Here is a 14687-nt window from a genome sequence, read left to right as displayed (position 1 = left end):
ATCAACGTGTAAAAATTACATGAAAACAATTTAAAACAATTAAAATAAAATACAAATGTAATCTCTAAATATCTGATGGTAGTAAATTAGAACGGGTTAAAATATACCCCCCCCCCAATAGCTTTGCTGTACTATTTCGTACAAAGTAAATACAAATTTTAAAAAATATATTGACTTAAAGATCAACAATACATGTATTTCCTGCTCATAAAATAAAGCAACATTAAAGTAAAATAAATGAGTGTATAAACAAACTGAACTAACTAAATAAAAATAAATGGAAAGAGATGATGATCATGAAATTAAAATATTAAGTACAAAAATAAAGTGCGACTTTATTCCCTTGTCGCAGGAGCTGTCTTTCTACCAAATAAAATGAAATTAAAGTGTTAAAGCAAGCAAAGAAATTTGTTTTTAATTTGATTATATTTATTGAAGGTGTGAAAACACAAAAGTGTAATTATGTAAACCAATTTAAAGGGTCTGAAAACAAAGAAACCAAAAAGACAACATTCTTGTGATTCCCACTGCATTTTCTTTGTGTTATGTCCAGTCAATAAAATAAAATAATGTACAGGTAAATATAATAATACAAAACACAATTCAATCCAATCAGGTTTTTAAAATGATATTAAAGTGTAAAAAGAAACCAACAAAAAGACAAAGGGTCATGCCTTTTGTCAGGACTTTTTACAGAATTTAATTTAAATTTGATTTAAATGCTACCAACAACAAAAAAAACAAAAATCTGTCATAACTTTTCTTCTTGTGGCTCTCTGCTTTTTTGTGCATTGTTCTCTTATTCAAAAAGTGGAATTTCATTTTTTTTTAAAAAGTGATAATCATCATGTTGTCTGGCTTTTTCAAGACGTGGAGGCACCCTGATGTGACATGCCTGTTTTGGGCAGATCTGCCTGCTAATTACAGCTCTGCTTTTTTTGAGAAGGGAGGTGCTTGAATGATGGGGACTTTTTTTTTTTTGTTGCTTTTTTTTTGTTGTAATGATGCTTATGGGCAGCGATGGTATAAATACTCGCAACTTTGACAGGGGAAAGGCAGCATATCCTCAGTTGTGCTCCAAGCCAAAGGATATACAGAGAAACACCAGCAGCTCACTGGTGCTGAGGAGATTGATTTTTAAATCCCCCGCCCCAAATTTGGTGTCGGTAAGTGTCTTTATTTGTTTTATAGATGCACTCAGCATCCCTGAACTGTTTCTTACTTCTGTGTTAGTGTACGGGAGATTTTTTTTAACTTGCAGCATCATGCAGGGTGGACTTAGCTTAGCTGTTGGATGTTTTTGTAGCTGCGATACAACTTTTGAGCATGTTTTGTAGTTGTTGTTTAAAATAAACTGTTCCCATGCAGGTTTTGACCGAGAAAGATGGACATCCGCGTCGCCTGTATCGTCGTCCTCATGGCTGCCCTGGTCGCCGGCCACGGCAAGGGCTACGTTGTCAAGAAGGTGGTGAAGGCCGCCCCCCAGTACGAGCCCTACCACGTCAAGAGCCAGGGTAAGAAATTTTGCCCAAAATGGCCAATCACTGGATGGGATTTCGGTTAGGTTTCACACGGTCCTAGGAGTAGAACGGGTCGTATTCGTTGTTTTGATTGTTGTTAATCTTAATTGAGACAAAACCGGGCAAGATAGGCTACTTTAGGGTTTGTTTGTTTTTTAACATAGTGTGGCGTGTTATGAACGTCATTTTGTAATGGCAATTGCTCACAGACTGACAGACAGATGGGTTTGAGTTTGACCCCAGAAAGGCATATTCAGGAAAAACTTGACGGAGGTCATTTTCATTCTTTTTGTAACTGCTTATCTTCACAAAGATACAGAATATATAATACCTGGGGGGTAGATGAAGGGATGGCATATTTAGGAAAATCTTGATGCAGGTCATTTTTTTAAAATATTTTGTACTTGCCAGGTTGGTTCTAGTTACCTTCCTAAAAATAATGGCCAATGTCAGATTTTCTGTTGGGTTTTTTTTTGTTTGTTTTGTTTTCTGAAAGCACAAAAACCTTGACCAAATACGGATTATATTGTATTAAGAATTTTAGTTGAGGGGTAGAATTGAATGATCAGTTTAACCTCTTTTTAGCAAATGTGGATAGCATCCTGAGGAGATATTTCAGGGAAAAAAATCTTTTGTCAAAATACAACTGAGGCCATCCATTATTTTAAAAAGGTAATGTTATGATACTTATTTTAACCCCGATAAGGCATACAGTGTTCATCAAAATTTTGATGCATGTCGCGTTCATTATATTCCAACTGCTTATGTTCACAATAATCCACAGGGATAGATTATGATACTTATTTCAACCCCACATAGGCAAATTAAGGAACATTTTCATGCAGATCATTTTTGTTATTTTGCAACTGCTGGACATGATGGCTTGATGCAGTATTTCTGCATAATTCCAGACAGATTAAGTTTCAAACGAGACAAGATGTCTTTTTTTTTCCCCCAGCCTCGCAGACCGCACACAAGCTGCTTTTTTGGCACTGACAAATTAGAGCCCAGTCAGCCAGCAGCAGCAGTGTGGTTTGTTTGTTTGGGTGTGCCGCAGAGGGAGGAGGACCTATTTGCCAGGCTTTATTCTGAGCGGTACCGGAACCACATTAAAAAGGACGGAAATGAAAAAATACAAATACAATAAAAAGCAGCACTCCCTGTGAGTCACACAAGTTTAGGATTTTCTTTTAGATGAATAGTTCTTACTAAAATTACCTATATAATTTGATATATACTGAAATATTGTGAAAGTAACGGTTAGAACAAAAATATTTTAAATTTAAAAAATTATGAAATAATAATAAATATAAACAAATGCAATAGATTCAACCGAAAATCCCTCAAAATATAAAGAAAATTAAATGATGAAAATTAAATCTAAGCGTTTTTTCGCCCCCCCCCTCATATTTTTTTCTGACATGGCAGCAGTAAAATAAATCATAAAAAATAGCAAATATGTTGAGATCCAACTATACAGTCTACATTTAGTTAACTGATCGTTGTAGTCATTTTTTAAAATCTCAAAATGCAGAGTAAAATAAACTATAGCAAATTATTAAAACTATGCATAAGATACTATATATACAGGTATATATGTGACAGAGAAATGCTGTAAAATGAGAAATGATGAATAAAAATGAAATATATACAGTACAGTTCCGTGCCAATAAAATACTGCCAAAAGTAGTCACATTCACATTAAGTGACTTGTTGAAGTCTTTTGCAGTCCTGTAGCCATGTTTGAACTCCATTCCAATATTTGAGTCGGCATGTCAATGAAAGTGACTCAAAACTCGCATTGAAAACTGAAGTTCGATTACATCTTTTTTTTCTAAACTTATTTGGGAATTGGTTGTATTTTTTCACAGTGGTGGCAGGTGAGCCTGGTATTCCAGGTGAGCCTGGCCCCATGGGCCCCCCTGGACCCCCTGGCCCCGAAGGTAAAAGCGGTGTCGGCTACCCCGGACCCCACGGACCTCCCGGACCTCCTGGATCTCCTGGTCGTTCCATCACTGGCAAATCTGGAACCCCCGGAGGCCCCGGCAAACCCGGTATCCCTGGAGCCCCCGGTGAGAAGGGACACACTGGTGCCACCGGAGCCCAAGGACCCAGGGGTGCCCCCGGTTCTCCAGGAAGCCCTGGACCCGCTGGCCTCTCTGCTACTGGCAAGCCCGGACCCTCTGGTCTTCCTGGATCAATGGGACCAAGAGGAGAGCCTGGTCTGAAAGGACATCCCGGTATTCCTGGTCTGCCAGGTCCCAAGGGTGAGAGAGGTGTAGGAATTCAAGGACCCCAGGGTGCCACAGGCCCTATGGGACCAATGGGACCAACTGGAGCTCCCGGTCAACCTGGAGTTGGCAAGCCAGGAAAGTCAGGTATGCCCGGTGAGCCAGGAAAGTCAGGCAGCCCAGGTAGAGATGGTGCCCCTGGTCCCATGGGACCACAGGGAGCCAAGGGACACACTGGTGCCCCTGGTGTAGGCATTGCTGGCAAACCCGGTGATAACGGTGCCCCAGGTCTGCCTGGCCCAATGGGCCCCAAAGGCCACCAGGGAGCCGCTGGAGCCCCCGGAGCCCCAGGAACCCCAGGTTATGGAAAGCCAGGTGCAAATGGACAGAAGGGAGATAGAGGATTCACAGGTGCCACTGGTGCCACTGGTGCAAAGGGTGAGCAAGGTCCTACTGGATACACAGGTGCCACTGGTGCCACTGGAGCTACTGGTCCTATGGGCCCAGCTGGCGTAAGAGGATTCACAGGTGAGCCTGGCGCTACCGGCCCCAAGGGTGACACCGGTGCCACCGGAGCTCCAGGAGCCAAGGGCAACAAGGGAGACATGGGACCACAAGGTTTCCAAGGCAAGCAGGGTTACCCCGGCCCAGCTGGTCCCGCTGGAGCCAGAGGAGCCACTGGAGCCACAGGCGAGAAGGGTCATGTTGGTGCCCCTGGCACCCCAGGAGCCCCAGGTATCCCCGGCCCTGCTGGACCCAAAGGTCTCCCTGGCCGCGCTGGTGAGAATGGTGCCGCTGGTTCTGATGGTGCCCCTGGTGCCCGAGGAGCTACTGGACCACAGGGTCCCGCTGGTGCTCCTGGCCACAAGGGACACCCAGGTCTCCCTGGAGCTCCCGGCCCCGCTGGCTTGACCGCTAAAGGCGTCCCCGGACCTCAGGGTCCCCCTGGTCTGCCTGGTGAGAGTGGTAACGACGGAGAACCCGGTCCCGCCGGCCCTCCAGGACCCCCCGGACCTCCCGGTGAGGTGATCTTTGAGAAAGGTATGGGAATGGGAATGACCGAGGTGATGGTCAAGGCTCCCATGTCTGCTTTCACAGCAGCTCTGACCACTCCCTACCCTGCCGCCGGCAGCCCCATCAGATTCGATCATATTGTGTACAATGCCGAGAACCACTATGACCCCGACTCCGGCATCTTCACATGCCAGATCCCCGGAGTTTACTACTTCTCCTACAGCATTCATGTGAATGGCGCTCACGCTCTGGTGGCCCTCTACAAGAACGACCAGCCTGTCATGTTCTCCTATGACGAGTACAACAAGGGCTTCCTCGACCAGATGTCCGGTAGCGCCGTGCTCCTGCTGAATGAGCATGATACTGTGTACGTTCAGATCCCCGACGAGGAGGCCAACGGTGTCTTCGCCGCCGAGAACGTGCACTGCTCCTTCTCTGGTTTCCTGGTCGCCTCAACGTGATAAGTCGGTCCATGAGACGGGAAACCCAACAGCCAACCAACTAAATGTGCTCTCTATTGCTCCAACCAAAAGTCAACCCTTCTGATGACTTTTGCCTTCGAGGAATAGAAGCATGTCGACTTGAAAACTCCAACAACAAATAGGTGCTTCAAAGAAGGAAAAATCTAATTTATGTAAACAGGATATCAGGGATGGGGAAAGCAATTCAAAACATGACCCGCAGGATGCTTTTCGGAATGAAGACAGCATGTGAACCCGAGGTGTTAAATCAGTGTTGTCCTGGGTTTTTTTTTTCTTTTCTTTTCCACTCTTTGATAAAGACTTCGACTGGTGATTCTGACTTTACTGTTTGTCTGTTTTTTTTCTTTATTTTTGTACAATCTTGTCTTATTTTTTTTGTTCTTTTTTTTTCTTGTCCCGGTGCCCAGTCATCTTATTAAAAGAAAAGGTACATCAATACTTTCGATGCAACGCGTTGTACCTGTTGTCTTTGTATATGACTTGAATATTGTTAAATGGCAAAATGGTCAAATTGACCATGATAACTAAAAATAGGTCATCGGAATATGGTCAAATGAGCGGTGCTCGCTGAGCAGCAAACGCCATTTTATATCCCTGAAAATGCATCATGTCATGTAAAGCATTACTGACTCAAATAAAAAGATGTCTTAACAATAACATTCTGCCTCTTGTTTGTTATGTTAAAATTGTGTCAAAACATGAAGGGGACAATTTTTAATTCTATTTTGGAGTACGGATGTAACCATGTCAAAATGTGGAAAAAGTGAAGCACTGTGATACTTTCTGGATGAAATCAACTTCAATTTGGATCCTGACGACCATTAAAGTTTATAAACTTTAGCCTGTGGGATTCTTAAAAATAGTGTTGTTTGATGTACACCGCCCCCAAAACTGGTGGGGGAACCTAAAAAAGAGGAATGTGGCTGGTATACATGAGAGGGACACTGTGGTCGGTGCAGTAGACAGACAGAAAAGACAGAACCAGACAGGATTTTGCCTTTTGGTTGATTCCACAAGCCGCACGCCTAAATTATCAACTACTCTACACTGGAATGTATCATGCTTGCTTTAGATAGTTTATGAACATTTTACACTTGTCTGGAAGAGTAAAAACAACAACTTGAATTGAGGTCCACCAAGGTTGGACACTTAGCAAAAGTGTGAGCAGCAGGCTACTTCCTGGTTTATTGGAGGGTGATGGGACCAAACCATTTGTGGGGCGGGAGATACCATTGTACGGAAGAGGATTAGGGCCAATGAAAAAAAAAAATAAGGTTGGCAAGCTTCTCACTTTAATCTCAGATATTTCAAAATTCTGACCATTGCATCTTTAAAAAACTGTTTCCGAAAAAACAACAACTTTCCTTATACTTTGTTGGGATATGTCAGAGGCTCAAGAAAAAATGAGACGCTGTTTCCATTGCAAACACAGGAAAGGACAGCACTGTTTCAAATGAATTCAACTCCATTTTTCCTGACTGAGATCAGCATACCATGGCAATCATTAAGGATGTACATTTCCACCTTGTACTGTATACTTAACCAAATCACATAATTTTGCCTTACAAAACTCTGCTAGCTTAACGCGAAACGTTTTTTTTTTGGTTTGGGTTTTTTTGGGAGGGGGCATGGTAGGCGGAGTTAAATTTTATTCAAATACTAATTTAATTTTATTCTGGTGGTGCCTTTGAGATGAGTTTAGTTCATTCAGTGACCAAGCTTGTATCTCAAAACACTTTCAAGTCTCATCTTTCACCATTAAAATGAATGGGAATGCAATGAATCGGTTCGAGCCCCATCAAAAAAAAACTCGTATGAAACACAAAAACATAACCTGTAATGCAAGCAAAAAGTGTAACTGTATCTAACATTTTGTCCTTCCTTGTTCTACTTCTGTGAGGTTTATTTTGCCTTCCACTGCAATGAAATCTATTTGAATTGCTCGTGGCCTGATGTTGTAAAGTTTTCTGTCGCCCTCTAGTGGTAGGTTTGTGAAACGCTCTCATATTTCAGATTTTTGCTTGGACAATATCTCAAGCCAAAAATTGGCCAAGCAACAACTTGCATCTTGAAAAACTCTGACATCAAGGCCCTTGTATCGCAAGACAATGTATTTTTATTGAGTTTTTGGATGTAAAACAGGTGGCTTAGTTCAATAAACATTTTACTCGGGTGGACATGTTTTCAGAATGCTTTGCTGGAAAGCTACGCGTCTGCATGTGTGGGGCAGACGAAGCGTCGAGCTTAGCGGTAATACAAGCAAGATGACCACACGTGTAGCCAAAAGCGGCATAAGCAGAAATATGATGTGTAAAGCACGCCCAGCTTTTTGTGGCTGTCACACAGCCTGAAGCGGAGGAAGTGGCCGGTGCTCAGGGAACATAGGCACGTAGCTGTGGGTGGATATAAACATGTCGGATGCGTTTCCTGCAATTTTCAAAAACACATTTTATGGTGGAGGTGTTTTTGACAGTGCAGAGAGCAACCTCAGGCACTGTAAACAAATATTTTCGCGCAAACACTGTAATTTATGACAGCCAAAACTATTGCTTGGTTCTCTAAGTGAGTCGACTATTGCAGAATGCGTCTGCATAATTGTGTTCGTCTTCTTTCAAAATAAGATACGCCGCAACCAAAAAAATGCATGAAAAATACGACTCACAATCGCGCGTACTGTATTGCGCAGAGTGGGCTTGGCGCATGGGAATCTACCGTTGAGATAAATCCGTATTTTAAGTTGGACTCCTCTTGGACTTTTGAAAGTCGTCAGCTTCTCTTCTGTCTCCTGGCTGGGTCTTTTCCCCTTCCCAAAGACGTTTGTTTTTGTTTTTTACTAATTTTGCTAGCTCCTAGGTTTCATTTTAGCTGTAACCTATCACAAGACCGCGAAGCAAGCCAAGAGTGATGTACTGTAAATGGATGTAGCGGAGAATCCGGTCATTTTTCAAAATAAAACACATTTCAGATTCAAAATAAAAAACGGAAGTTATTTTTTCTTTCTGCGCGTCCCGGTACCAAATGACCCACACGGACCGCAACCGGTTCGCGGCCTGGGGGGTTAACCACTGCCCTATAACAGAATGCAGCTGACTCACAATTAGCAACTGCAACACTGTAGTGAAGACAAAACTGGATGGCTGGATTTAAGCACCTCAAAAACGAAAATGAACCGAGAGTGCCAATTCACACTTTCCTTTATTATTCAGTGCTCACAGAAAGTCAACACCTAAATACCATGTTGTAGCCAATGTTACATTCAATCCTTATGTACAAAAGAAGAAGAAAAAAAAAGATGTCCTACCTAAAATGTACTAGTCTAGAGATGAAGTGTTATATAATCATCACAGCTTGGTCAGTTTTTTTTGTTTGTTTTGTTTTTGCTTAAAACATCTCGCAGTTTTATTCAGTCTTACAAATGGTGAGGGGGGGGGGACAACAAGAAAACAGTCATTTACAATGGGTTAAAAATGTCATTTAGGTACATTTCAGTCATAAAACCAGCAATATCAAAGTCTATACAACGTGCATTTACTACGGTTTGGAAATGGCAGAAGTGATGAGCACCTATGTTATTGTTAAGATTGTTTGGTGACTAAATCTAGTTCCACGGAGAAGGGAATGCTTGTGGTCCACGCGATAGCTGAAATACAATGACGTTTTGCTTTGTTTTAAGACTCTGCTAAGGGCTGTCTTCCCTTTTTTTCTTTTTTTTTTGTTAATTTCGCTGCACAAGACTTGCACAGCTGTAGCTGCTACATCCAATTAGCCCAGCACCAAATACTTGAATTAAATATGTCAGTATGATGTAGAAAAGAACAAAAAAAAGAAAAAGTCAAGCTCACAGTCGCACGTTCACCCACGAATGCAAGCACAGGGCCAGGGAAGATCCTCCCACAACCTACATTGCAGTCATTATGGATGAGATGTTAAAAAAAAACAACAGACAAACAATTATGAAGGAAAACAAAATCCCTGGTTTCAGACAAGTCCTCGCATTCTTTCAGATGGGCTCCATGGGCCTCCTTCATTTCGGCGTGTTCTTCAGTAGAATTATTCAGCGGGGGCCACTGGACTCGGGGTTACGGCGGCCTCGGGTTCAGCTGGTGAAGAAGCTTCAGCTGGTTTCTCCTCCTTGGCCACCTCGTCGGCTTTGGGCTCCTCAGGTGTGGCCACTTCTTTGGCCTCCTCCTTTGCCGGCGCCTTCTCCTCTTCGGCCTTCTTCTCCTCCTCCACCGTTGCTGCTGCCGCCGCCGCCGCCCCTTCCTCCTGTGCTGGCGCCTTCTCGACTTCCGCGTTCTCTCCCTCCACCTTCTCCTCCTCTTCGGACTCCTTCTTGGTCTTCTTGAAGGAGAACCCGCTCAGCTTGAAGGAAGGCTTCTTGAAGGAGAAGCGTTTCTTCTTCTGCTTGCCCTCCTCAGTGGTTTCCTCGGGTTTGGTAGCGGCCTCGCCGTTGGTGGCGGCAGCGGCGGCCTCGGGCTCCTTCTCAGCTTCCTCCGGCTTGTCACCATCCTCCTTGGGCGCCTCCTCGGTGGGGGTGCTGCCGTTGGCCTGGACGTCGGTCTTGTTGGCCTCCTCGGTTGCCGGAGAGGCATCGCCATTGGTTTTGGCGTGGCCATTCTCCTGAGAGAGGAAAGTGTGAAACTTCAAATGGCTGACACAAGAAAGTTGATAGGAAGCAAGCCCCATGGTGTCTGCTGAAAATCATTAAGTAATTGAAGTCCACACCAAAAAAAAGTCCTAGTCACCAGGATTTGCTGCTATACTACAGCAGTTTGACACATCGGCGAATCATCATCGATGTGAGAAAGAAAGGTCTTATGACACATTTTTTATTTTGTTAATTGAAATTTTACAAAACAAAAGTATTAAAGGTATCGGTTCTTGGTATCAGTGAGTACTTAAAGAGTGACTACTCACTGGTATCAGTCTGAAATTAAGTGATATCAAATATCCCCAAAATTCATCCAAAATAATTTTAGGATAATTGACCAAAAATGGACCCAATCTGCCGCATCTCCAAATAAACAGTAAATATTCTGATTTCTGTAGAACTGCACAAAAGCAATCCAAATAGACATTTGCAAACATTTGCTTATATTTTGGAAAACAACAATCAACATTTTACACAGTATCTGAATCATGAATTCCGTTGCCAACTCAAAATATGTCATGTTTTCCAAAAAAGGCACAGAAATGTCTTTTTATAACTTGATTCATCACCAAAATAATCAACAGATCAATCGATCATTAAAATAATCGGTAGTTGCAGCCCCAGTTGTATTTTTCCAATTGCATGGCATGGCAGTAGTGAAGTGATTTCTCTATTTTGGGGCTAGTTTTGCCAATACTGATCCTTATAATTATGATAGATGCCTTATTAATCACCCAACACTGGTGGTAACTGATAGACACTTACGTGCTGTGAGCACCGAGATATCCGTTTCAGTGTTTGTATGGATCGGAAATTAATACCAATGTTGGTGTATACATTGATCAAATCCAATGTCTAATGTAAATATAAATACAGAATGCTCGCATGGGTAGACATCAATGCTCAAAAAGTATTTAAAAACGCCCATTTAATTTGTGAGCATTTTGTCCAAATTGAAAGAATGTCCTTTGTTGAACCAATTAATTATCCAAAGGAAGTTGTGTGCTGTCAAAGAATTTAGAAGGTCAGAAACTTTCATTCAAATTCAACAACACATGGCATCCACCCGAATAATTGCCAAATATCGTTATCGGCAACGTATCTCGCACCGCTTGCTAATCGAATTCAAACGCCATTTATTTGGACCAATTGGAAAAAAGCTAGTAAGACCGAGCACATCTGTTGCTAGGAGAGTGACGACAGATGCCGGAGTCTAGACCGGTTTCACTTGTAGTACCGCCTCGGCGCCTCTAGGAGGAGATGGTGCGCTTTGGACGTACGAGAGGCCCGACAAAATTACGTTTTTAAGCCTCCCTGTCCTCATATTAATCATCATGCAAATCTTATCTAATAAAGAAATAATAAAAATCTACACTCTGGTGGGTTGTGGGTGCTTATGGGGTAGTATTTAGGCATTTATTTGGAGCGGGTGGGAGACAAAACGTGGCTCTCCTCCTTGAATCTGGCAACAAAGGCGTGGCGTGGATGAAAAAAATGGCTATGCCACCAGCTACAAGACCCCACGCAGAGAATTTTAAACAATATAATGCGTTCAAAAATGCTGGTAGTTTAAAAAACAACACGAGGCTCTCGTGGGATGGGATTCATTAAAAATGCAATTATGATAATGGTTTAATTTATTAAAATGAATAAAGCATATGGTCCCAATAAGTGATCGCCGGCTTATACAGTATAGTATTTTAAACACGAGTAGCGTTCAAATTGCTCGGGGAGTGGGTGGGGGTGAGTGGGAAAATAGGCAACGTGGTGGCCACTTTCTCCTGGATGCCGGTGAGCCGAGGATAGAAACACGCCATTGACGCAACACATTGCCCCCGTCGCAATTAACACTTTAAATAATTTACTATGAAGATTACCTGGCCATTAGTCTTGGCCGCAGCCTCGCCGGGCTTCTCCGCCGCGGCTTCCTCCTTTCCGGCGTTTTTGGAGATTTGTGCTCCCATGCTCGTTCAACAAAGGGAAACCGAGCGATGAAATGAATGAACAAAGACCGCGGACGTTTTTTTCCTCCCTCGCGAAACAATCAAAACGCGGCGACTTCCTTCTCCGAGCGAGGCAATAAAGGGCAATCGCACGGAGGTTTTTAGCCGGTAAAACGTGTATGAAATACGGGAGAACAATTGCAAACGAAATCTCGTTATTCCTCTCTCGCTCTATCCCTCTCTCTCCACCTTTTTTGTGGGTCGTGTGGAGTTTGAGAAGCGGAGAAATTGGCCTCGCCGCGAATGAGATACGCCGGAGTACAACGCCCAAATCGGCACATGAATGGACGTCCGGATGGTGACGTCACGCTCGGCCAATCATAAAGCGGGTAGTCAAGCGCGCGCGCGGGGGGGGCCATCTTGAAGCCGGCCTGAGAGGACAATAGGAGGGACAACAACATGGCCACACTCATACAAACTTCATGGCCACTTCACTTCCGAGTCTGGACATTTGTTCAAGATTTTGTATGTATGTTTGTTGTTCATAAAACAACATATATAACACGTGAGGGGAAAAGGCGTGGTTTTCATCCAAATAGTCAGTAGTCATACAACACAATCAAGGTTGAGGCCCACTCTACGACTTCTACTACAATACAAGCCTTTGAGGTATCTATTCAAATGAAAATGTTTTATATTAATTAAACAAAGAAGAACAATAGATAGATAGCTTAAATATAACACTTCCACTCAGTTATTCCTGAAGTGGAGGACAAATGTCAAATAATCCATGCACAAATTACAGAACCATGCACTTGTTGTAGCTGTCCTGGGACAAGATGTTACTAGCTGTGGTGAATGTGATTCCAAAATGAACTCATTACCTTGTTAGGCTGACCATGGGTAGAATTAATACAATACAATACAATACATATTTATTTGTGTAGCGCTTTCATACGGTATGTTCTCACTTTTATGCATGTTTTTTTTCCCAATGTTTTCAGCTGTATGGAACGTGTCACTCAAATCAAGACGTTTTCATCCCGATTAACAGAGGTTGGACCAACAGTCTTTAATAAACACATTTTTGTTGCATAACAGTGGGTTCCACAGATGGAAAGAAGTATTTTACAAAGCAAGTATTTTCTTGACGTTACCTCATTCCTCCGTACCTTTTCAGAAACTTTTGGGTAACATCATCACAAATGTCTGTTCTTATTCAATTTAACAGATCATTTGTGATCACACAATCATTTTGTCTCAGATGACTTGTTTTAGATCAGTGTTGAAATACAATTTTAAAGTGGCGCTTTGTGTTGAGATTATCAGAGCACACCACACAGAGTGCGACAAGAACTGTTAAATGCCTGATTTTAAAAAATCTTTATTTGTGTGCTACGTAACAGATAAACAATCTTTTAAGGTTTGGCAAATCCTTATGTTTGTGGCAAAGCCCTACTCATATTGTTTTTTTTCGAGGAAATGACTAACTCTTTTTCTATTAAGACCTATGCATGTATCTTAGTTTGTTATTGGCCAGTAGCATAGCGGCAAACACAGCTAGCACTCCAGAGCAAAATCTCTTAACTTTAGCATTGAAATACAACCTTGACTCATATCTAAATCTGAATTGAATATCAGATCATAAACTTTCAGAGAAGTATTTACTGGTTACTGGTTCGGATACCTTTTTTTTTTTTTTAATGTCAAGGGCCATTTCAGTTCTCCTAAAGTCCTGCACTAATGATAAATGCAAGACATATGCTCACTACTTGCCTCTTCTTGCATAATAGCATCTTATCTGCTTGTTGCAGCTGGAGATTCCCGGTGACCCACATCTAATGAGTTCACATTGCTGCCTGACCCAGCCAGCCCTCAGCACTTGGACTCCATCGGCAGCAGCAGCTACCATCACTACGTGACCCACATCTCCATGGTAACAAGTCCAAAATGGCACCCGGCACATGGAGAGCTCGCAGAGGAGTGAGAGTGAGTTCACGCAGACAAACGGCTCAGGATTAGGGTGACTTTCTGCACCCGCCCTCCCGTGCCACTCTACCGGCGAAGTAGGCCATACTTCATTGTTTTCCTATCGAGATGACATGCAAAGCTGCCATTTTCACGCCACACTGCCATATGAATATGTAAACTCTGAGGGAGGGGGTGGGGGGGTACAAAGCTAGTCGAGATTGGGATGTTAGACACCCAGACTGCTGATTCACATCTACGTGAATTTTGTGTGCGTGCCTGCAAGATGAGTCTTAGGCACGCTATTACCTTAAAAAAAATCCTCACAAGCCAAGCACAAAATCATGTTTTTTAAGTGGATATAGCAGATTTATATGACTACTTTCTTTATTCATCCAAAAAGATGCTTTATACAATCAGTCAATACACATTTAACAACCTAAATTAAAGATGTTTCTTCAAATATAACATAAATTGTAGGCTGTATTCCAAATTACTCCCTAGAGGATTAATAAGTCTACACACCCCCGTTTGAATGCCAGGTTAAAAAAAATCAAAATTAAATATTTTCCCACATGTTTTTAGGAGTGACAAGATGGGGTCATTATGAGCAATTTGAAATGGCGGTCAGTGTTCGCACAAAACCTTCAGGCTGCTGCTAGAAAACCTGAAAAGAAAATGTCATGTAATGCTGTAATGCCTACTAGAACAGCTAAACTTTATATTGACATTAAGTTTAAATGGTGGCAGATGTATGCTGATTCCCATTTCACTTGAGCTTCAATGTGAGTGATTAGTTCTCAACACAGCCACATTCCCAGTTATATGTCGGTGACGGTGTGTATATAATTCCCCGCTGATGGACATTTTTTTTTCTG

General features: G+C 42.4%; 2 protein-coding genes and 1 long non-coding RNA gene across 3 annotated transcripts; 2 read left to right on the top strand and 1 right to left on the bottom strand.

The window, feature by feature from the left end:
- Positions 1–1014: 1014 nt before the first annotated feature.
- Positions 1015–5904, top strand: col10a1a (collagen, type X, alpha 1a). Its single transcript, XM_052085377.1, has 3 exons — positions 1015–1166; positions 1369–1514; positions 3392–5904. The coding sequence occupies exons 2-3, from the start codon at positions 1385–1387 to the stop codon at positions 5224–5226; spliced, it is 1965 nt and encodes a 654-aa protein (XP_051941337.1). The 5' UTR covers positions 1015–1166; positions 1369–1384; the 3' UTR covers positions 5227–5904.
- A 2519-nt stretch (positions 5905–8423) lies between these two features.
- marcksb (myristoylated alanine-rich protein kinase C substrate b) lies at positions 8424–12121 on the bottom strand. The gene is made up of 2 exons (XM_052085436.1): positions 11776–12121; positions 8424–9867 (listed from the first exon to the last, which is right to left on the bottom strand). Exons 1-2 carry the CDS (start codon positions 11860–11862, stop codon positions 9298–9300), a joined length of 657 nt encoding a protein of 218 aa, XP_051941396.1. The 5' UTR covers positions 11863–12121; the 3' UTR covers positions 8424–9297.
- On the top strand, positions 12101–13969 carry LOC127614255 (uncharacterized). The gene is made up of 3 exons (XR_007966439.1): positions 12101–12230; positions 12846–12897; positions 13656–13969. It is a non-coding gene; the product is annotated as an uncharacterized LOC127614255 (long non-coding RNA).
- Positions 13970–14687: the final 718 nt, after the last annotated feature.

This window comes from Hippocampus zosterae, chromosome 14 (assembly GCF_025434085.1).
Source record: "Hippocampus zosterae strain Florida chromosome 14, ASM2543408v3, whole genome shotgun sequence".
NCBI lineage: Eukaryota > Metazoa > Chordata > Actinopteri > Syngnathiformes > Syngnathidae > Hippocampus > Hippocampus zosterae.
This window is presented reverse-complemented; position numbering and strand designations above follow the sequence as displayed.

Coding starts and splice junctions, on each gene's coding strand:
- marcksb (XM_052085436.1), bottom strand. CDS start 11,862: ATGGGAGCACAAATCTCCAAAAACGCCGGAAAGGAGGAAGCCGCGGCG. Junction 9,868..11,775: donor CGGCCAAGACTAATGGCCAG/GTAATCTTCATA, acceptor TTCCTCTCTCAG/GAGAATGGCCACGCCAAAAC.
- col10a1a (XM_052085377.1), top strand. CDS start 1,385: ATGGACATCCGCGTCGCCTGTATCGTCGTCCTCATGGCTGCCCTGGTC. Junction 1,515..3,391: donor CTACCACGTCAAGAGCCAGG/GTAAGAAATTTT, acceptor ATTTTTTCACAG/TGGTGGCAGGTGAGCCTGGT.